At 37.6% G+C, this 23,037-nt stretch overlaps 1 protein-coding gene across 1 annotated transcript in view; it reads left to right on the top strand.

Moving 5' to 3' along the window:
- Positions 1-22,784, top strand: part of LOC127975807 (dihydrolipoyllysine-residue succinyltransferase component of 2-oxoglutarate dehydrogenase complex, mitochondrial-like) — a 24,378-nt gene extending 1,594 nt beyond the window's left edge. Inside the window, exons 2-15 of the mRNA XM_052579795.1 lie at positions 971-1,004; positions 1,144-1,183; positions 1,624-1,685; positions 3,318-3,392; positions 3,472-3,527; positions 4,774-4,882; positions 9,317-9,478; positions 10,328-10,404; positions 13,137-13,234; positions 17,026-17,156; positions 20,607-20,680; positions 21,250-21,333; positions 21,649-21,816; positions 22,256-22,784. Coding sequence (XP_052435755.1) covers positions 971-1,004; positions 1,144-1,183; positions 1,624-1,685; positions 3,318-3,392; positions 3,472-3,527; positions 4,774-4,882; positions 9,317-9,478; positions 10,328-10,404; positions 13,137-13,234; positions 17,026-17,156; positions 20,607-20,680; positions 21,250-21,333; positions 21,649-21,816; positions 22,256-22,390 — 1,305 coding nt within the window. The 3' untranslated portion in view covers positions 22,391-22,784. The remainder of the gene's footprint in view (positions 1-970; positions 1,005-1,143; positions 1,184-1,623; positions 1,686-3,317; positions 3,393-3,471; positions 3,528-4,773; positions 4,883-9,316; positions 9,479-10,327; positions 10,405-13,136; positions 13,235-17,025; positions 17,157-20,606; positions 20,681-21,249; positions 21,334-21,648; positions 21,817-22,255) is intronic.
- The last annotated feature ends 253 nt before the right edge of the window (positions 22,785-23,037 follow it).

Below are 23,037 nucleotides of genomic sequence, written 5' to 3'. Positions count from 1 at the left end.
TATTTAGTCATAAACTCAAAGGTCTCAGGTGTTCGTAAGTTACATACAGCGGGTCTCATTCATGAAACACGAGCAGAACGAATTTTTGTGTAAATCGTGTGTAAAGTGGTTCTGGCGTAAATTTTCTGATTCATTAAAACGTTCGTATTTTCCAAATGTTAGTTGGTACGAAAGAAATCTACACCTGCTCCCAGCCACGCGTAAATAGTGCGTTTAACGTCTGAACGTTTTGCTCATTAATACGGCTGCATTTTAATTAATACTCGGGTACATATTTACACAGCATTTTGAAAAAAATATAATATATATAGTAATTAAATACGGTTTTCTTTTCACTTCTGGGACTGTTCGATTAACAGATGAAACTCTATTAACATCGTCTGTAATATGCTGCCAAGCTTCCTTTTTTAGGACCTGATACGCCACTAGTACGCTTGAAAATAAAACGTGGCGTTTTGAATGAACTTCTGAGAAGACATGTTGAAATCCTTCGTTTGGTGTCATAATATGATGCTCATATATAGTTGTCAGTCGGGTTTAATGGGCGGGATTTATGGTAATTGAGAATGAGCGTTTAGGCGCGTCCCATTTACGACTGATTGGAATTCATTAACACACACACACATTTCACTATCACATCTGACGTTTAGGAAGTATTTGTGAATCAGGAGAAGAGTTTTCGGGAAGTTCTCTTTACGCGCAAATCACTCACATATTTACTCGTATATTTACGAATGTTTCATGAATGAGACCCAGCGTGTGTATATGTGTGTATATGTGTGTGTATATGTGTGTATGTGTATATGTGTGTGTTTGGTGTAAACAGACAGAGGCACATGTGAGGTTCAGATATGACAGATGTTCCTGGTGTTTGTGTCCTGCTTGTTCAGTGCTCTTCTTGCTTCTGATGCCCTGGTGTCGTCGTCTTCTTCTTCTTTTAGGGTAACAGTTCTTCTTCTTCTTCTTTTAGGGAAACAGTGCTCTCGTGAGACGCGCTGCTTCAGGTGAGATAGTTGAGGATATTTCTTCTCCTTTACATGTCTTAGGTCTTTTGTAAAGGTTCAAGTTTGAACAGACTCGTATCTTTCTTTATTTGACAGTGCAAACATGATTTGATGTTCCTGTGTCTCTTATTTTCTCCAGGTATATCAGCGAGTCAGTGTGTCAGCTTCAAGAACAGCCCGTACGTATCACAGATGATTATTTACCGTGCTGTGACTCACCAGTTAGGCTTTATTTTCACCAGAGATGATTAGTGTTTCACTAGATGTGTTTTCATCAGAATAAAAGCTTAAAGTGCAGTATGAATTGCTGAGAGCTAGCGGTTTAAATGAGGCAAATTAAAAATATCTCTTCCATGTGTAGAAATTAGGAAAGTATTGTCTTTTCCCTACTGAAGTTTAAATATACCTATTAAAATATTATTTTTCATTTATTATGCAGTGTAGTTGTTTTGCAATATATGGTTATTGCTGTCATTGTTGCTGTTATTATTCTGTTCTAATTGGTTTGGCCTCCTAAAACACCAGTGTGAATGTCATGTAGACTGAGGGTTAAGTCCCCTCTAAACTCTTGGTTGAGATGATGATGATGATGATGAAGATGTGTGCTGCTGATTTTCAGGAGGACAGAGACCCGGTCGAGTGTCTATCAGATCAGATACTTCAACACCTCAGCTGCTCACAGTATGTATCCGCTCGTGCTCTTCATGTGCGGCTGCTGCTGAAAGAGAGTAGTTTCTGTGTAAACTTAACTTTAAATATAGAACTGTTCAAATGCCGTTTATCTTCTTGCAGAGATCAGTCATAAAACTGACTTTAGAGTATTTAGCATTATTACAGGCTCTCTGGAAAGCTTGATTCTGATTGGTCGAGCAGAGCGTCCTCCTCTCTGGTGTCTATTACTTTACCATGTGCTTTAATCTGTGCATTATCACGTACTTATCTTCACGGCTGAACGCTTCTCGCTGGGAACTGTGACTTTGTGGAAACTTGAAATCTATATTACAAGTTTGCTGATAAAACGCCTAACACTTATTTAAGGTACATTAATGGCCAAAAGTTTGAAATAATTATTTTTATTTATTTATAGGCAGTCAAGTTTTATTTTATTTTATTTTATTTATTTTTTTGTGAAGTAAGTCTCTTTTGTTCACCAAGGCTGCATTTATTTGATCAAAGATACAATAAAAACAGTAATATTGTGAAATATTGCTAGTTTACATCATCTGTTTTCTGTGTTAAAGTGTACTGTATTTCTGTGATGCTCCGCTGTATTTTCAGGATCATTTCTCCAGTCTTCAGTTTCACATGATCTTCAGAAATCAGAATAATATGATCATTTACTGCTGATTATTTGCATAATTCTTATTCCTCTTTTACTTAAAGCAGCTTTTCTTCAAAGAAAAAAGAAAATAGCTGGTCTAAACCAATTTTTACACTTAGTAAATAACTGGAAATGCAAGATGCACCAGTCAGATGATATGAGAAACATTAAAGTAGCACTCTTTTCATTTACCTAGAGCAGCGGTTTAACATACAGCACTGATCTGAACCGCAGTGAATATTAAAATATGATGAATCATGTTGAATGTGTGACACTAGAGTACAAACAAGACCTGGCAAATCTTGAATTAGTTTGAGTGCAGCTTTAAAATTATTCTGACATGTAATTATTAGCTCTATTAATCATTAACCTTCCCTCTAATAATAAAATCTGCCAGATAAAGGCTACTGCAGACACAGTCACTCCGAGCGTCTCTTATCTCGTCTCTGAAGTGCTGCACGCTGCAGAGACAAACACAGAAATCAGTTCCCAAGTACACAACGAGTTTCCTTTATACGTTGCTTTCTAAAAGAATCAGATCTATTGTAATTGGTATCACGTTTGGTCATGTCTTCAGCAGGGTTTCTGCTCATCTTAAGAAGTATTCATTTGCATAAGGCCTTAAAAAGTCTTTACATAGTCCGCTTGGAGCACATATTCTTCATAAAGTCATGGCATTCAATTTATTCATTTAGACATTTTCCCTGGGAAAGACAAAATGATAATACATACTGAGAAAGAACATCAAGTTTTTTTTTTTTTTGCAGTGAGATCTGTTGGAGGTTGTAGTTTGAGAATTCAAGGTGTTGCTAATGCAGCCCATTTTCTGCTCTTTAGACTCTTACATCTATAGATCTCCTTGACTTGTGTTCCCTTCAGTTTAGTCCTTACATTTAGTTTACTTGGCTTTAAAGGTGTCTGCAGAAACTCTTTTCCCTGGTGTATACGCTCTAGAAAGCCGTTGTGATCACCAGTAACTTCTGTGCTTGCAGGGAATGAGGTTCTCACAGTGAATACACCAGCGTTTGCTGAGTCTGTCACAGAGGGAGACGTCAGGTGGGAGAAAGGTAAGAGGGGTTCAGCAGGTGTGCAGGACAGACGTCTCGCCCCGTTAGACCCCGTTAACCCTCTTCTGTGTGTCTTCAGCTGTTGGAGACAGTGTCTCTGAAGATGAGGTCGTCTGTGAGATTGAGACCGATAAGGTAAGAAGCACACTTTTTTATCTCAATCAGGGATTTCTAGAAGGCTGAAAGTTGTACCTTAGTTTAGTTGTTGATCTGTGTACACATCTTTGGCCATCGTGCAGCATCACACTGCATTAAAAATGTGTCTAGCTGAAAATAGTTCAAGCTTTAATAACGTGCCTCTGGACACCTGCCTTCTGTTCCAGACTGTTTTTGATAGCGAGAACGTGTCCTATTTCACTCGTCTGGTGAACATGACGCTACATCTGTGTAACACAACAGGACTTCCTTAAGATCGTTCCTAACACTGGACTGAAACTGTTATTGAACATCAAGGATGTCCAGAGTTTAGTTTGAGGAACAAAACTCCATTTTGGAAATTTATGCTGTTTAATCTGACACATAGTTAGATAAATAGAGTTTAACTCTATATATTCTCTGCTGATCATTGTGTACAAAAATATACCTAAAAACATTCTGTTTGAGCACAGCACCAAGACATGTATCAGTAGGAACAGTGTGTGTGTGTGTGTGTGTGTGTGTCTGGTGTAGAGTTAAGGTGAGTTGTGTGTGTGTGTGTATAGTGTAGAGTTAAGGTGAGTTGTGTGTGTGTGTGTGTGTGTGTGTGTGTATAGTGTAGAGTTAAGGTGAGTTGTGTGTGTGTGTGTATAGTGTAGAGTTAAGGTGAGTTGTGTGTGTGTGTGTGTGTGTGTGTCTGGTGTAGAGTTAAGGTGAGTCGTGTGTGTGTGTGTGTGTGTGTATAGTGTAGAGTTAAGGTGAGTTGTGTGTGTGTGTGTGTGTGTGTGTGTATAGTGTAGAGTTAAGGTGAGTTGTGTGTGTGTGTGTGTATAGTGTAGAGTTAAGGTGAGGTGTGTGTGTGTGTGTGTGTATAGTGTAGAGTTAAGGTGAGTTGTGTGTGTGTATAGTGTAGAGTTAAGGTGAGTTGTGTGTGTGTGTGTGTATAGTGTAGAGTTAAGGTGAGGTGTGTGTGTGTGTGTGTGTATAGTGTAGAGTTAAGGTGAGTTGTGTGTGTGTATAGTGTAGAGTTAAGGTGAGTTGTGTGTGTGTGTGTGTATAGTGTAGAGTTAAGGTGAGTCGTGTGTGTGTGTGTATAGTGTAGAGTTAAGGTGAGTCGTGTGTGTGTGTGTATAGTGTAGAGTTAAGGTGAGTTGTGTGTGTGTGTGTGTATAGTGTAGAGTTAAGGTGAGTCGTGTGTGTGTGTGTGTATAGTGTAGAGTTAAGGTGAGTTGTGTGTGTGCTGCAGACGTCGGTGCAGGTTCCCTCTCCAGCTGCAGGAGTCATCGAGGAGCTGCTGGTTCCTGACGGAGGGAAAGTGGAAGGAGGAACTCCTCTGTTCAGACTCAAGAAAGGAGGTCAGACATGTTTCTTTTTTCTAAATTATATTAACAAAATGTTCTGGACTAATTGCATCTCATATTGTAATCATTACGATCAAAAGCTGAAGTCACTTCCTAACATTGTGTGTGTTTAACTGATTACATGATGTTTGCTAACCATTATTTCTGCCATATGGATGATGCTTTAACTCTGACCAATAACAGATTACTTCCTGTTGTAATACAGAAACATAAATGTCATGTGAAGATGCTTTGAAATTTGTATAGCCTTTGTAAATAAACTTGAATTTAATTAAAGTCAAGGAAACTTTACTTGTCAACAACTAAACTAACCTTAATTTATATATAAATAATATATAAGCAAGGTAATATATAAGCAATATATATTATTTGATGGACTTATATGATGGACTAAGATCACAGTTTATGATTGGAAGTATTGGATAATTACACTAATTAAGTACAGTGCAAGTCAAAAGTTTACATACACCGTGCTGAATCTGCAAAATATTAAAGATGACACATTATGCCCCTTTTTACAAGATGTAATATAAGCCTCTGGTGTCCCCAGAATGTGTCTGTGAAGTTTCAGCTCAAAATACCCCACAGATCATTTATTAAATCATTTTGAAAATGCTTAGTTTGAGTGGAAGCAGAAACACACTGTTTTTTGGGCCTGTGTCTTTAAATGCAAATGAGCTGCTGCTCCATGTCCCCTTTTCCAGAATAGAGCCGAGTCATTACAGTTCAGACCTGCTGAAAACATCTGTTTTGGTTCTGATTATCATGCTTATTGTGCTGAAATCATGCGTTTTAAACCATATGAGTTTAAACTTCTGATATTGGGTTTCTGAGTGCACACATCTGAAGCACATGGACAGAAAGAAAGTTTTTATTCACACACAAGTTTACATTAAAAACACACATGAGTTGTAAAAACAGTCTGTTATGTCCGTGAAGGTAAACAGCTGGAAAATAAATCACATTTATTTTAGCTCTGTGTGGCAGCAGCAATATACAGTAAATAAATCAATGTCATGTCACTAGGGGTGCTGAATCAGACACACTCGTTAGGACTGGGTGATTTTTGCCAAAAACTACAATCTTTTCCAGAATGTTTTACCAATTCTCGATTTGTTTTAGGATTTTTAACTAGTCAGCTTGAAAGTGTAACTACAACATGATTCAAGTAGGTTTTTCTTTACTTACCTTCAAGTTGAAGAAAAGTACATTCCAAGTGCAGCACAACATGAAGTTAACATGATGTAAATGTTAATCAAATCACTTGTTAAATATCCTTGCAAAAAAGATGCAAAAACTACAACTACATCCTGTACAAACTTGTCTTAAACATATTATGTGTTCAGAAATAATACAAGGAAAATTATTTTAGAAAATCTCAAAAGTCAAAGTAATTCTAATTCAAAATGACTGAAGGTATAACACCAGTACACTTATTAACTATAGATGTCCTTTAAAAAAAAGAGCAGCTTTCAGTCTGTCACCATGATGCAAACATGACATTTCAGACATACAGTAGTAGTTCTTTACAGGTTTTTTTTATTCAGTTACGTTGCTTTTCCATAGTTTTTTTTTCTTCTTCTTCTGTGTAAACATGGATGTCATCCAAGCAGATGCTTCACACTGCTGGTGGTAGAGGACAGACCCCCCACATCATTATAAATCACTTTGGGGCGTACAACAATACACAATAAAGCGCTAATATAAATGCATCATTCATTCATTCATGTGTTTGACTGTTGCGTTCTCGTCTCTTGCAGTGTCTCATGCATGAAACCTCATTCTAAAAACACTGTGCTCAAGTTAAAAGAAGTTCACTCCCCTCTTCTTGCATGTTTTACCTATTCCACTGCCCTTATCACATCTTTGTCAACACTAAAGCACTGTGTGAATGACGCCTAGTGCTAATATTATGGTCCTTCACTGAGCGTGTCACATGCGAGCGGATAATCACTTGCGCCATATGCTGTTTTCGCAATTTCGCAATTCCTCAATTCATATAGAATAAAATTTGCCCAGCCCTACTGCTGGTTTTCTCAGACGCTTGCAGAAAAAGGCTTACCAAAACAAAGTTACTGGGTTCATCTTTTTCATGTTTCCTTGGTTGGTAGATGCAGCGGGGACCTGATTATAGCACTTCAAACCTGGAAAAGTCAGATGTTCATGATATGTCACCTTTAATTATTTTACCAAAATAAAAGGGATCATTCAAAATACATGTTATTGTTCATTTAGTTCTGACATGATTAAGATATTTCACATAGAAGGTGTTTACATATAGTCCAAAAGAGAAAATAATAGTTGATTCTTAATACTATTAGTCCTTAGCCATCTTCAAGATTTGGCTAAAAACACATCTCTTCCATCTTGATTTGACCCTCTAACTCTAGCACTCTCTATTCTAATTCCATTTTCATCATGAGTCCCTTGTTTTCCCTGAACAGTTAAATTGCCTGCAGTTCTTCAGAAAAATCCTTCAGCTCCCACAAATTCTTTGGATTTCCAGCATTTTTCAATACTTTCCAAAAATGACTGTATGATTTTGAGATCCATCGTTTCACAGCTGACCAATATATATATATATATATATATATATATATATATATACTGTAGTTTAGCCGATATTATCGGCCGATATGAGCCTGTCGCCAATATATCAATATTGACCAATACGCTGCTGATATGACTTTTTTTTTTTTTTAACAGAACATATAATGCAGATTAAATGCTTTTGAATAGTGTAATTACTTGAGTTTGTCCAGCAGAGTTCACTCCATTGTTTGCTACTGGTTACCCAGGACAGTGTAGAGTAGAGATGCGCGGATGAGCTCAAACTTCACCCGAGTCTGCTGCTTCAAATTATCTGGCCACCACCCTCCCACACTTATATTTGATGGTAACATCACAATGATTCTAATTCTTAGTTTTGCATGAGGATATGATGAATGGATGACTCATTTTTAACATCAGATTCAGTGACGTTAGAGACTAGACCTGATCTGTTCCTCATGGCACTCGTCTGCGGCACATTAAAGCCTTTGTTGCAGCCACCGTAGCTGATCGCGACCACTCAGTGCTCATTTATGGTTTATACCGGCTGCGCTGTGGCTCAGAACTCATAATTATCACATCGTGCAATAGACTTCTATTGTATTTTTGTGCACCGCTCGTTTCTGGTGTAGAATAGAATCCATTATGATCTGTGATGTTGTCAGAATCTGAAAATTTGAAAAAATGAAAATTTTGTCTTAATCACCTTACCCCATGTCGTTCCAAACCCGTAAAATTTTCATTCGTCTTGGGAACACAATTATATAATAAGATATTTTGGATGAAATCCGAGAATCTTGAGACTTTACAATAGACTGGCAAATAAATAACGGTGTCAAGCTCCAGGAAAGTATGAAAAGCATTGTCAGAATAGTCCCATCTGCCATCAGTGATACAACCGTAATGTTATGAAGTGTCGAGAGTACTATTTGTACGAGAAGAAACAAGTTAGAGTAGAGCCATTTTGTCAAATCTTAGCTGTACCCAGATACGCTTCATAATGCTCCACGCTGCGCTGATGTGTTTTTTGCTTTCAAACCATAGCATAAATACATGTAAAAAATTTATTGTTTTTGTGCGGATTATACAGAAGAGCGTACAACTCCTGCGTACAGCTCAAATTTGCCTCTACGCTTCAAATCTACGCTTCATAACATTATGGTTGAATCACTGATGGCAGATGGGACTATTCTGGCGATGCTTTTCATACTTTACTGGACCTTGACACTGTTATTTATTTGTCAGTCTGCGGGACAGTCTCAAGCCTACTGATTTTCATCAAAAATATCTTAAACTGTGCTCCGAAGATGAACAAAAATTTTGACTGTACTGTTCTATAATATAGCCTACACATAAATATATTGGCCAGTATATCGGTATGGGTCTTTTTTTACTCCCTAATATCGTTATCGGCATCAGGCCCCAAGAAAACCATATTGGTCGTGCTCTACACTGAGGGACTCATACACAACTATTACTGAAGGTTCAAACACTCATCGATGCTCCAGAAGGAAAAAAAAAGAGCCAGGGGTTTTATAGATTCAATTACTATTTTCTTTTGTGGTCTATATGTTAACATCTTGTATGTGAAATATCTTATTCAGGTCACTACTGAATAAACAATTACAATGCATTTTGTATGATTACCATTTTGCAGATTCTGAAAGGTGTATATAAACTTTTGACTTCAACTTTATAAAACAAACTTTTAAGTTTTATGAAAGCTATTAGCTGAAGAAAACCCCCCATTTAAAATGTCCGTTTTCATAATAACCATAACCAGAAATAAAGCGTCTGGTCTTTCCGTGCTAGGAAGTGGTTATTATTATAAACGAGTGCTGCTGTGCTGCGGTGGTTTCATCTCTGACTGTGTTTCAGTTGGAGCTGCTAAGACGACAGCAGCAGCACCTCCTCCTCCTCCTGCAGCAGAGACTCCTCCTCCTCCACCTGCTCCACCTGCTGCTCCGGCCGGAGGACCCATCCCCACCAGCATGCCCCCTGTACCCCCTGTGCCGGCCCAGCCCATCCAGTCCAAACCAGGTCAGGAGGTTTCCCTCTTTATAGATGCTGTACATTCAGTAGAAGCTGAGATTGCTGTATTGTGATATTTAGGTATGCACCAAATTTTTGTGTCACAATCAAATAGAGGCATGTACTAATGCAGCAACCACGTGAAAGCATTTAAAACTTTCTGAGAACGACGCAAAAATCATAAAAGCACAGACAGCGAGAGACATATGCAACAAAACATCTTCCTAAATTCATAAATATAATAATTTTTTAATCTGCTTCCAGCTGCACTTTTATTTTGGGTTTCTGCCAAAAGAACTCATTCAACATTCATAAATTATATTATTGCGATTGTGACAATAACAATGATAATAATAGTTATCATTATTAAAAACAACATAGCAGCTCTGTTAATACATTTATTATGACATTCACACTGTGTGTTTAAATTGGGATCTGATATTGTAATGTTTTCAAACTTTTCTCATTGGCTCAACAAGTCTGCATTTATTTGTACAGTATGAAATGCATGGCTGATTCAAGAAGGGGGTCTCAAAAATGGCCAAAATTATTTGTTTTACCAACCTATTAATTTTAAGTTGAATTGAGCTTTGTTGGTATAATGTCTACTAGAATATATATATATATATATATATATATATATATATATATATATTTGGAAAGCAAATCAAAACGGTAAAAAGCACATTTTGGCTACTTTTTGCAATAGTGAAATTTTTTTGCCAATACACGTGGAAAACGATGAGAAAAAACATGTTTGGTATGCTGCCGTCGGCCCAGTGTTTAATTTTGTTTGGCTTCAGCCAAGCATTTTCATTTTGGTGCATCCATAATTAACTGAAACTCTCTTGTCTGTAGTTTCTGCCATAAAACCCACTGCAGCTCCTGCTGATGCTGCTGACGCCGGAGCCAAAGCCGCCCGATCAGAGCACAGGGTAAGTAAAAATGTACTGGTATTACTATTTATGTGGAGAAATTTGGACCCTATAATGTAGGGAACACCAGGACTAGGGCTGGGCGATATGGAGCAAAAAATATATCTCGCTATATTTTGCTATATCTCGATATGCGATATATATCTCGATATCTTTAAAGGAAAAATAACCCCCCTAAAACTACTGCAAAAACAAATATGCCAAATATTACATGTTTAGGGCCCTATGAAACGTTTTATTTTTTTCTTCACCATATGCTTCTTGTTACCTAATTCTGTGTTTTAGCATGTGTAATTATTTAAATGCATAAAAACAACTTAATTAGTTTAAAAAAATCTTAAAATAGCCTTATGTGAAATTTTTTCCTTTCAGAAATTCTGTGTATTTAAATTTTTCTGGTTGTCAAATGAAAGCATAAAACATTTATTTAATTTATCTTTTAATTATTTAAAATTAAGCAAACTTTATTTTTTGGTAAACAAAGGGGATTTACTATTAAAAATAAAACATGGAAGAAATGTTGTGTGATTATTCCTTAAAAAAATATGTTCATTTCATTTTAATAATAGTAGTAGTGGGCTATGTACATTCTGTTGAACAATAGTAAAATATTTCTGCCAAATACTTTTATTTTGACGGGTTTACCTTTACAGTTCTGTGTATGTGATACTACAGTCTATGATGTGATATGAGCTAGTTTTACTCAAATCAAATGGTCAGATGCTCATGAAGTGACTCTCGGTGCAGTTCTGGAGATGTTCCTCATGTGTTCACATCTTTATCAGTGATAGGAAAGACGCTGAAATCAGCGCGAGCATCACGCGCTCCCGCGTGTTTAATGAATGAAGACGCGCTTCTGCGCCATTCGTTAACACAGACACGCAGAACATGCAGGATTCATATTTAAATAGACTTTTCTGGGTTAATATTTGCAGATATTAGTCTATATCGCGATTTGATTTAAGTGCATGACCTACTTTTGATAATTCATTCAAAATTTAACCAATTCCGTGACATTCCGCGTTAAACTGTAAATACCGTTTTTATGACTGGATTCCGTCCGCGTTTTCTGCATCGCGGAAATCATTGGGCCCTACGTTAGACATCTGCCTTCTGTTCGTCCTACTCCTTAAAACCAAAGTATCTCCATATAATGGAGCCAGTTGTCCTTTTGTTTTTAGACTTTGTTTTTTAGACTAGTTCTATACACGCGAAGGGAGTGGGGACAAAAGCAAGGAGGCGGGGGCGAGCACAGCACAGAGAGGGCAAAGAAGCAAAGTGGCGGAATCAGAATTAAATATAAACAAAATATCGATATATACGATATGTCAAAATCCATATCGTGTTTAAAAAATATCTCGATATATTTTAAATATCGAGATATCGCCCACCCCTAACCAGGACCCAAAAATACACACTTATTTGGCAACAACAGATGCAATTTCAGTATCATATTAAATAGAATACCTTTAAATAATATATAATTGCCAGTACATTTGAACCTTTTCTTGTGATTTTGCTAGAAATTTATGTGTACAGATACTTTTTTATACACAGGAAGCATGTTCATTCTAGGGCTGTGCATTAAATCGCATGTGATTGTCTTGCTCATCTCGCCAGTAAAGCCAGTTCCATGATTAGTAGTAAATCTCCATCACCTGCTTTCAAATGGAGCGACATTTACTACACAGAGCTGTAGATCATTGACAGTTAGGAAAGATCACGTTCATTATTGCAGATCGAATCGCCTGCGACAGTGAACGCAATATTGCATAGCTTGTCAGTGATCTACAAGTCTGTGTATTAGAGCCTGACCAATATATCGCTTTGCCGATATTATGGGCCTGACGCCGATATATCGGTATCTGCAAATATGGCACCGATATGGACTTTTTTTAACAGAACATATAATGCAGATATAATGCTTGAAATTGTGTAATTACTTGGTTTGTCCAGCCAAGCGCGCTCCATTGTTTTTAAATTTATATTTAAATATATTTAAGGTCACTGCTGCCTTTGTGCATTACAAAGACACTGATGTGCTCATACTGTTAGGATATTGGTTTATATAAGTCCAATTTAATTAAAGGCGAATACATATTTTATAATTTATTCATGAATTAGACTAATTGTTACTTATGTGCCATAACCTCTGCCATCAAGTTAATACACAACAACTTCTGCAGTTGATCGTGTTAGATTTTAATGCCTTTACTTTCACCTGTGACTGAAATATGGCTCAAAAATTTTATCGGGACCATCTTCATCTCTGTGATGATATTCAGTATCTCTGTATTTGATCTGAAGCAGCTTAAATGTTTTTTTTTTTTTTTTCACCTTACAAATAAGTAGAGCCTGTCACCGTTTGATTCAAAATGTTTAATGCAAGAACTTGAACAGTGCAAATTTAGTGAAATACAACTTGAACAGTACATAAACAAAGAGTGAAATACAAAAGTGCAGAGTGAAATTAAATGCAACGTAAATGTGAAACAGTGTTAAATGCCATTTGGAGATTTTCATGAACATTTTGAGTGATGCCTAATAGTTGAATCAGTGCCTCTAATCACGCAATCTGTGCTCTTCAAGAAACTCAATGGCCGAATACAAAAGTGCATTGAAATGGTCTTTATAGTAACAGTGTTATTTACATGAACTGATATAAAAAAATAGCACAAATTCAGCCAAGGCCCCACATTCTCTTGCTCAGCCCTTCTGTGGTTTTGTTGCAGGTGAAGATGAACCGCATGAGACAGCGAATCGCTCAGCGGCTGAAGGAAGCGCAGGACACCTGTGCCATGCTGACAACCTTCAATGAAGTGGATATGAGGTTTGTTCCTGTAAAAGCAAACCAGCCTACTCCAGATTATACAGTCACTGGTCTTTGAAATGTGTTTTAATACCCTGCCAGTCAAAGGTTGGTGCTCACCTTTTCAGTTTTGTCGTTAGGATCTTCTCCGTCTCAGGAAACATGACACTAGGGCTAGGTATTGAGACAAATTTCACCATTTATTTCCATTCATTAGCCTGCATTTTTTAATCTCAATTCATTTAGATATTGATCTATTTTTTGGGCATTGAACTAAAGCTGTAAATGTTATAATTATTGCTCTCTGTTGGGACTTTACTATATTCCAGAAAGCAATTCCGGTTGAGTTTTGTAAGGTTTTCATGTTATTTAGGGTGCCTTACGACCCGAACTGACGGAGCATAAGCTCTTTCCTCTTGTTATCGAGATGGAAGGTGTGGATTGGGATCCGCCGATTAGAGAAGTGCAACAGACTACACTCTACAAGATAAAGCTTCAGTTGCTGTTGTTTGTAATAGCAAATGAAACATGTTAGGCTGTGAGTTTTTTCTTAAATAGGCATAGAATAAAATTAGTAGGTTAAAATCTGCACATTTCATGTCATTGTAGATCCTACAGTAAAGTTCAAATGTCATTGAATAAATTAATTTCTGTTTGGTCAAAAAAAATTAAAAAAAAAAAAAAAATATATATATATATATATATATATATATATATATATAAAGCTTGCAAGCAGCACTAGTAAAGAATTCGCAGGATTAATAAACTCTGCCGTCTGCAGCTTCTCTCCTGGTGAAAATGAACTGAGCGAGCGGTTGCCCCTTGCCGGTGCAGTACAAAAGGGATGAAAGGGGCGTTTCAGCGCCGCCCACACATTAAAACAAATATTAAAGCATAATCTCATTTTTTACCCACAAACAAAAATACGAAAAATCCAGCTAAATTTTCGTTTTCCGTTTCTTAAACAAAACAAAAAAACGAAAATCAAACCGTTTCTCATTTATCTTTATTTATTTTTAAATAGAAAATCGAATGACCAAAAGATACACGGACCTAATCCTCTCTATTTTTCTTTCATTTTTTTTTTTTTGTTTGTGGACATTGAATGTCTTTCCTAAGATAAATGTGACGTAGCGTGACATTGATCATAATCTGTTTTATTGACATCTTTGTGCGTTTAAAACACTTACTGATTGATTACATGAGACGTTATTATTTTTCTTTCAAGATCAACCCTTGATGTTAAGTAATGTTTATTTGGTGCTGTAAGTAGTAGTAAAGAGGAAGATGTGATCATTTCACGTGAAGCTACACAAAGCTCATTGCAGATGTCAGGCGTGCTACAAATAATGTTTTAGTGACGTTTTGAAAAGATCAAACATTTAGTTTCATCAAAATGAGAGTGGATTAAAATAGAGGAATTCATATTTTCAAACTATTATGTCTAGATCTTCTCCAACTCGGTGCATGCACCGATGCGAATTGGTGATTCTCCACATTCCTAATGCATATGCATACTTTATATTTGTCCACAAAACAGACTTTTAAGCCTAAAAAGTGGCAGTTCAGGCAAACGTGCCATAACTTCTGCCTGTGAATGTGCAGTAAAGAGCACTGACACATAGAAAGGTCTGTTGACAGGCCTGTGGAAATTTAGCTTACTGGCCAAACCTGATTAGAAGCTGCGCAATGCCCATCCAAATGGTTATAGATTGGAATCTGGCCTACAGGAAGAGATTTCTGAAACCCAATCGCCACTTAAAGCGCCGAATGTAAATATTTGGTCCTAATGTTGGTCAAAACAAAGATAAGAAGGGCAAAATGGGCTTTATTAATTTACAAGGAAACGTTAATGTCCACAACCTCCCTCGCTAACCCCTGAAGAGGACACTTTGAGGATTTCTCCCCAGCGCAAATGGCCGTATTAGCTTTCAGCTGCTCGGGGTCGGTGTTCTGCCGCTAATCTGGTTGGCATTGATGGGATGGAGGAAGACTCTGCCGGTCTGGAGTCGAAGGAGCGCGCTCGTCTGCGGCCCGCGAGCATCTGCCTCTCTGTCCCTCGAGACGCGCCTGCGGAGGGAGCGTGCGAGACGCCCCGAACGTTATGGGCTATTATGACAGGCCAATAAGATTTGAAGGCTCTGGAAAGTGAAGATTTTTATCACGTCTTCTCCCCTTTCTCTGAGAGCGCGTGTCTTGGGACGGTCCTAATTCCGTTAGCGGAGAAACCGGAGAGGATAAACGGTGTTAGAGACAGGAAAATAGAGAATTACAGTCTCGGCCCTTTTCACTCAAAACCTGGCCAGACTGTCCACAACATCCTCCATCAGTGTTTGAGTCAGGAGACAGACCTTAAATGCCACGGACCGCTCAAACTGAGGTGGTTGCTTGTTGTGAATCATTAGCTATGTTTCCATCCAAAGATTTGAATTTAACTGGAAATATCACACTAAACATGTGTATAAAGCACCGTTTCCATTCAACGAGTCAAAGAGAACAGAATCATCTCTTCCTAATAAACTGGCACTTAATATCACTAAGAAAAGTAGGGGAAGCCACTGAATATTTATATAATTTATATATATGTATATACCTCAGAGAGCGAGACACAATAATGCTGTCACTGCTTTCGAGGGTGCATTTCTGCTGTTTGGGAACACAGTGATGTAAGACAATAATTCAGACAGAAATACTTTGACAGACTTTTGCGTCGGTCCGCAGGTTAGTCAAATTAGCCAGTCACATCATGCAAAGTCGCATGTCTTTTTTTGATGCACACGGTTGAATTTATTTGGTAAATGTGTTTCCATTGTAGTTCATGCACATTTTTATTTTTTTTATTGTGCGCATACGTTTTTGTTTTTTATTCACATTTTTAGAATTTATGCACATCTTGTCATTTTCCTTCCTGCTTTCTTTTTATGCGATATTCCAAAATGTGCACAAAAATAGTTTGATGGAAACAGCTATTGCTGAAGAGTTTTTAGTGGGGTTATTTGCATTGCGAGAGAGTCGACCATTACATTTCAAGGATTTTTAAATAACAATCAGGAACTGGCATTTTTGTGTGTATGTGTGTCTTGGCGATAATCAAATGATTTGAAAATTTTAAAATCAATTTTTTTTTTGAAAAGGTAACATCTCAAAAAGCTAATGATTGTTTCAAATATTCCAATCATATTCAATAATGTAGAGCTGTGCCATTGACAAAAAATAAAATAAAATAGCATTTACATTGATATACTATTAATTTTCTGTTATAGTCCATTATTATTATATTTAGTCTGAATATTTTAAACAGTGAAGCACTCAACCAAACACACAATTTCTGAATTTTCATGATGAAACTGATTCAAGGCATCATTGCAGTTTTTCTAAACCATACAGTGCACTTCAGTTGATCAGTGCATTACTGAATATTAATTGTGTTTTAAGCAGTTTTAAGCACAGTTACTGTGTCTGTCAGTCTCCCAAATGAAATGTAAAATAACTTAACTGTTACAAATACACTGTAATCTAGGTCTTCTGAAATTATTATTATTTTTAATTTTTGTTTGAGTAAACAACTTCAGTTTCAGTCTGTTTGTCACACAAAAGCATGATTTCAGAGACCTAGAAAATAGTGCAGCAGTCATATGCCATTATCACCATACACTTTCATTGGATGATAAAGAGCAGCGTGAACATTCTGCTAAACATCTGCTTTGAATTTTCTAGAAGAAAAAGTTGGAACGACATGAGAGAGTAACTGATCCTTGTTGTAATGCTTGGTTGCAGTTCTCTTACGTTTCTTCTGTGTTCCTCCACAACAGCAACATCACAGACATGAGGAAACAGTATAAAGATGCTTTCCTGAAGAAACATGGCATCAAACTGGGCTTCATGTCTGCATTTGTGAAAGCGGCTGCCTATGCTTTGACAGAGCAGCCTGCCGTTAACGCTGGTACGTTCACACACACACACACACACACACACACACACAGCGTTCAGCCTCAGCACCTCACCACTTCAGATTAAGCGTGTGTGGTTATGTGGTCGTCTGTTCGAATCTAAAGAACACGTTTTACAGATTACCTTTCTGTCGCCCCCCTCCTCTCTTTCCTTCCAAACCTCATTGGCTTGGCCTACATAGACAGGCACGTTTAACACGGTTTCATCGGGCCAGTGTGTGTCTATATTTGCCCAGAGCTTCACCATTTCAAGTTCTTCATCGGAGACTTGCATGTACCTGCTGGTCATGTCTGACCCAACACTGAAATAGACCTGTGGGGTGCTGTCCTTTAGAGACATAGTTAACTAACAAAAGATTGTTTTCTGCTTTTAGTTTCACCTGAAATAAAATAAACGTTAATTACATGTTAAACGTATTTAATTATTACAACTTTTTTTTTATTTCAGCTAGTTGCCTAAAATAACTACAAGTAATAAAAATAAATATAAAGACAAAAATGAAAAAATTACCAAAACTTTTTTTTTTAAACACGGCCTTATTGAATGAAACAAGTAAGGGAACAGTACAATCTTCAAGGAAAAGATTTTTAACTGTCTTCCCACCCTCAAGCATCCATATATTCCATTACACAAGTGAAAAACTAAACAAAAACTAAAAGAATTATCTTGGCTAAAAGAGACAAATATTCTCATATCACATACGAGTACATCATATTAACATCAATCCCTGGATTGAGAGGAATCTAACACTTCTTGTATCTTTATTTAATTGTTTTCAATAAATTGTATTAAAAGATCCCATATTTTATAGTAATCTTTGTTTACCCTTAGTACTGTAGGTCAGTTTTTTCCAGAGCAATACAGTGTGAAACATCTTTTAACCAGTGACAAATTGATGGACCTTCTATTTTCTTCCAATAGAATGCAGTTGACCGTCTTGCAGGAACTAAACAAATTTTAATTTGGTGTTTTGATACGGTTATATCAACAGGAAATAGACCTAATACACACATAAATAATTGAAGAGATTAGTGCTATCACTTTTTGCCAGAATGCCTGAATAATATCACATTCCCAAACACAATGAATGAGTTGAATTTGTTCAATTGTTCAGGTTTGATGTAAGTGCACAATATCCAGTTGTATTGAAGCAGTTTAAATCTAGTATTGATTGACAAATTCTTGGCTCTGACACACACTTCACTCCATTCTGATTCTGAAAATGCAATGCAAATCTGTACTCCAAGACTTAGATTTTTCTGTAGAGTGATTAATAAATTTATAATAAAGCAGGGTAAATGTGTTTGTACTTAGGTCTTCATAAAACATAACTTGTCCCAATTCTGTTCAACATTCAATGGTCAGGACATTGAATTTTATTTGACTCTGTAGTAGCGAACTTGTAAGTATTTGAAAAAGTGTGACATAGGAATTCCTCATTCATCCTTGAGTTTATTGAAAGGCATAAGCGTATCTACTTCCAAAACTTTAAAAGAATAAGACAAGAAAAAATAAATTATTTTAAATGTATAGATGCTGGTCATATAATTAGAATATCATCAAAAAGTTGATTTATTTCACTAATTCCATTCAAAAAGTTAAACTTGTATATAATATTCATTCATTACACACAGACTGATATATTTCAAATGTTTATTTCTTTTAATTTTGAAGATTATAGCTGACAAGGGAAATCCCAAATTCAGTATTTCAGAAAATTAGAGTATTGTGAAAAGGTTCAATATTGAAGACACCTGGTGTCACACTCTGATCAGCTAATTAACTCAAAACACCTGCAAAGCCTTTAAATGTTCTCTCAGTCTAGTTCTGTAGGCTACACAATCATGGGGAAGACTGCTAACTTGACAGTTGTCTAAAAGATGAACACTGACACCTTGCACAAGGAGGGCAAGACACAAAGAGGTCATTGCAAAAGAGCCTGGCTGTTCACAGAGCTCTGTGTCCAAGCACGTTAATAGAGAGGAGAAGGGAAGGAAAATATGTGGTAGAAAAGAGTGTACAAGCAATAGGGATAACCACACCTTGGAGAGGATTGTGAAACAAAACCCATTCAGAAATGTGGGGGAGATTCACAAAGAGTGGACTGCAGCTGGAGTCAGTGCTTCAAGAACCACTTCACACAGACGTATACAAGACCTGGGTTTCAGCTTCACATTCCTTGTGTCAAGCCACTCTTGAACAACAGACAGCGTCAGAAGCGTCTCACTTCAAAAAGGACTGGACTGCTGCTGAGTGGTCCAAAGTTATGTTCTCTGATGAAAGTAAATTTTAGATTTCCTTTGGAAATCAGGGTCCCAGAGTCTGGAGGAAGAGAGGAGAGGCACACAATCCATGTTGCTTGAGGTCCAGTGTAAAGTTTCCACAGTTAGTGATGGTTTGAGGTGCCATTTCATCTGCTGGTGTTGGTCCACTGTGTTTTCTGAGGTCAAAGGTCAACACAGCCATATACCAGGAAGTTTAAGAACACTTCATGCTTCCTGTTGCTACCAACTTTATGGAGATGCAGATTTAATTTTCCAACAGGACTTGGCACCTGCACACAGATACCAAAGGACCATGGTATCCCTGTTCTTAATTGGCCAGCAAACTCGCCTGACCTTAACCCCATAGAAAGTCTATGGGGTATTGTGAAGAGGAAGATGTGATATGCCAGACCCAAGAATGCAGAAGAGCTGAAGGCCACTATCAGAGACATCTGGGCTCATAACACCTGAGCAGTGCCACAGACTGATCCACTCCATGCCACGCCGCATGCCAGCAAAAGATAAAGATGAAACATGTAGGACAGGTAGAAAATGTATCTGTATCTGTAAGTTGATTATTAGCCTACTCTTGAGAGAGAACTGGTTTGGTTTTTGAGAGACTGAGACGAACAGCGCGGCTGTTTGATTGGTGAGCGCGCTGTGCTTATTCGTTCATTCGTATCATTTCATAGCCTACAGTTAAAATCATTGCCTTTTAAATATATACAAATAATATAACGTGTATGGTGTATTATTATAAGTGATATTACTTTTGCCAAACTCTGATTTCTGAGAGATGCATGGAGAGGAAACGGTAATGCAGTGTTTGATTTACACGCTTTTCATTCATAATGTTTACATTTCATTCACTTCACACTGGTGACTTTAGAGTTGTGTGTATAATATTGCACTGAGACTGTGTCAGCTTCAGCCGAGTATTCAGGCAGAATTATTTCTTGTCCGTTAATCGTTTTTGGAGCCATTATCTGTGCCATTCCAAATAAAGGATTCTGCTTTGAGCACAACCCAAATTTTTACATGACATATTTAAATTTTACATGAAACACAGATAAAGTCATAGAAAGTGACAGCTACAGGCAGTATTGAAATGCAAGATATAAACTCAAGAAAGTCAAATATTGAAAGCTTTTAACTGTTGTTGTTTTTAATCTGCGCAGTCATTGATGACACAACCAAAGAGATCGTGTATCGGGATTATGTGGATATCAGTGTGGCAGTCGCCACACCAAAGGTAAATCCTACACATTTATGCAGAAATTAATACTCTCTTTCCTCAAAGATGCATTAAATTGATCAAAAGTGACAGTTGTTCTTCTGAAATTTCTATTTATCTTTGAATCCTGAAAAATAAAATGTATCAGTTTCTACAAAAATATTGTGCAGCACAACTGTGTTCAACACTGATGATAATCAGAAATGTTTGTTGAGCAGTAAATGATCATATTATTCTGATTTCTGAAGATCATGTGACACTGAAGACTGGAGGAATGATGCTGAAAATACAGCTTTGTGTCACGTTTTACTAAATATTCACGGAGAAAACAGTTATTTTGAATTGTAATAATATTTCACATTATCACTGTTTTTACTGTGTTTCTGATCACAGGCATGTAGCCTTGGTGAGCAGAAGAGACTTCTTTCAAAAACATTTGAACTGATCCTCCTTTAGAATGGGGACATGATTTCCATGAGCGCAGATGTTCAGCTTGTTCTCTTCTAACATCAGTCATCATCGCTGTAGTCATGTGCAGACGCTCCTGGGCCCTGTGTGTTGAACTCCTTCTCTTCCTCGTCTCTCAGGGGCTGGTGGTTCCCGTGATCAGAGGAGTGGAGGGAATGAACTTCACAGACATCGAGAGGACGATTAACGAGCTGGGAGAGAAGGTGAGCGACGAGCTGCTGTCTGAAGACTCGCTTATTCAGCTGCAAATGGAGCAACTAACCAGAAATCTTTATTTAGCTAAATATGTGACACGACCTAAAAAAACAGCGGTATCATTGGTAAAACTGATGTCAAGTGAAGGGGAAAACAAATCGGACGGTGTAATTTCTGAAAAACGCTGCGGTTTATTCCTCTCATGACTCTAATGACAGCTTAAGAGCGTTAATCAGAGCACGGTTTACTTTTATGCATTTCACAGACGCTTTTATACAAAGAACAAATCCTCCTAGACTAGTTCTCCTGTGTTTTCTGCGTAGGCTCGTAAGAACGAGCTGGCCGTGGAGGACATGGACGGAGGCACCTTCACCATCAGCAACGGAGGAGTGTTCGGATCCATGTTCGGGACTCCCATCATCAACCCGCCGCAGTCGGCCATCCTGGGCATGCACGGCATCTTTGACCGGCCCGTGGCCATCGCTGGGAAGGTTAGAGGTCACGCTAGTGTGTTTTCTGTGCCTTACATCGGTCGAGTCATACTCCTTTCATTTTTGTTAATCAGTGGTTACCCTAACACTTATTTTTAAAATAATCATGTTTAACAGCTGAATCATTCTCAAAGCAGCCTCCATCAATCAAAGAGATGGGCGAAACAGCATCAAATTTTCATGATTTCTGAAGATCATGTGACACTGAAGACTGGAGGAATGATGCTGAAAATACAGCGGAGCATCACAGAAATAAATGACACTTTAACAGCTGTTTTACATTAGAATAATATTCAGCAAACTTCTCTTAGTTTTATTCTGTTTTTGATCAAATAAATTCAAAACTAGTTTCTTATCCCAAACTACTGAACAACACTATAAATGCACATTTTGCAGAACTACAAATCTAATGAACGTCTCTGTGCTCTGTGGTGTCCAGGTGGAGATCCGGCCGATGATGTACGTGGCTCTGACGTACGACCACCGCTTGATCGATGGCAGAGAGGCCGTCACCTTCCTCAGGAAGATCAAGTCAGTGGTGGAGGACCCTCGGGTGCTGCTGCTGGACATGTGAGCGCTCCCCAAACACACCCACCTGTACAGGGACGATTCGCTTCATGTTGAGTTGTTTTACCATGCCTTCGTCTGCTGGGTTCTCACGGTGTTATGGATGAAAGCGGTCCTGTCATTCTATGTACAAATCAGCGCACAAAACATGCCCTGTGCAATTATTAGTTTCTAAATGGAGAAGAAATGCTAGTAAAATGCATTATATGTTATATTTAATCTCTTGGGTGTTAATGGATCGGAGCAGCTGAGCAGAAACACTATGTTCCAGTGAGTCGCAGGTGCTTGTGTGTGTTCACGAGACCTCGACGCGTCCCGCACAACTCCACACCATCAGATCCTGTCTGCCTCTGTAAAAAAATAAAATAAGAGATTTTAAACAATAAAATCAATGAAATGCTCATGCTCTCTCGTGTCTCACTGACTCGGTCTCTATCCAGTGATCATGTGTGTGAGTCTTCAGTGATAATCAGAGTTAAATCATGCCATCAGAACACAATTAATCACTTTAAATAGTTCGGATGAGACGATCCCTTCAGATATGTGACCAGGTCGGGGTTTTAAAGTTTAATGTTGAGCGCAAGGCTAATGGGGAATTTAGACCATTGATCGTTTGCCTTGCAAAATCACTGCTGACAAACTAAATTAAATTAA

Source organism: Carassius gibelio, chromosome B17 (genome assembly GCF_023724105.1).
Source record: "Carassius gibelio isolate Cgi1373 ecotype wild population from Czech Republic chromosome B17, carGib1.2-hapl.c, whole genome shotgun sequence".
Lineage (NCBI taxonomy): Eukaryota > Metazoa > Chordata > Actinopteri > Cypriniformes > Cyprinidae > Carassius > Carassius gibelio.
The sequence above is the reverse complement of the archived record's forward strand: the minus strand, read 5'-3'. Positions and strand labels throughout refer to the sequence as shown.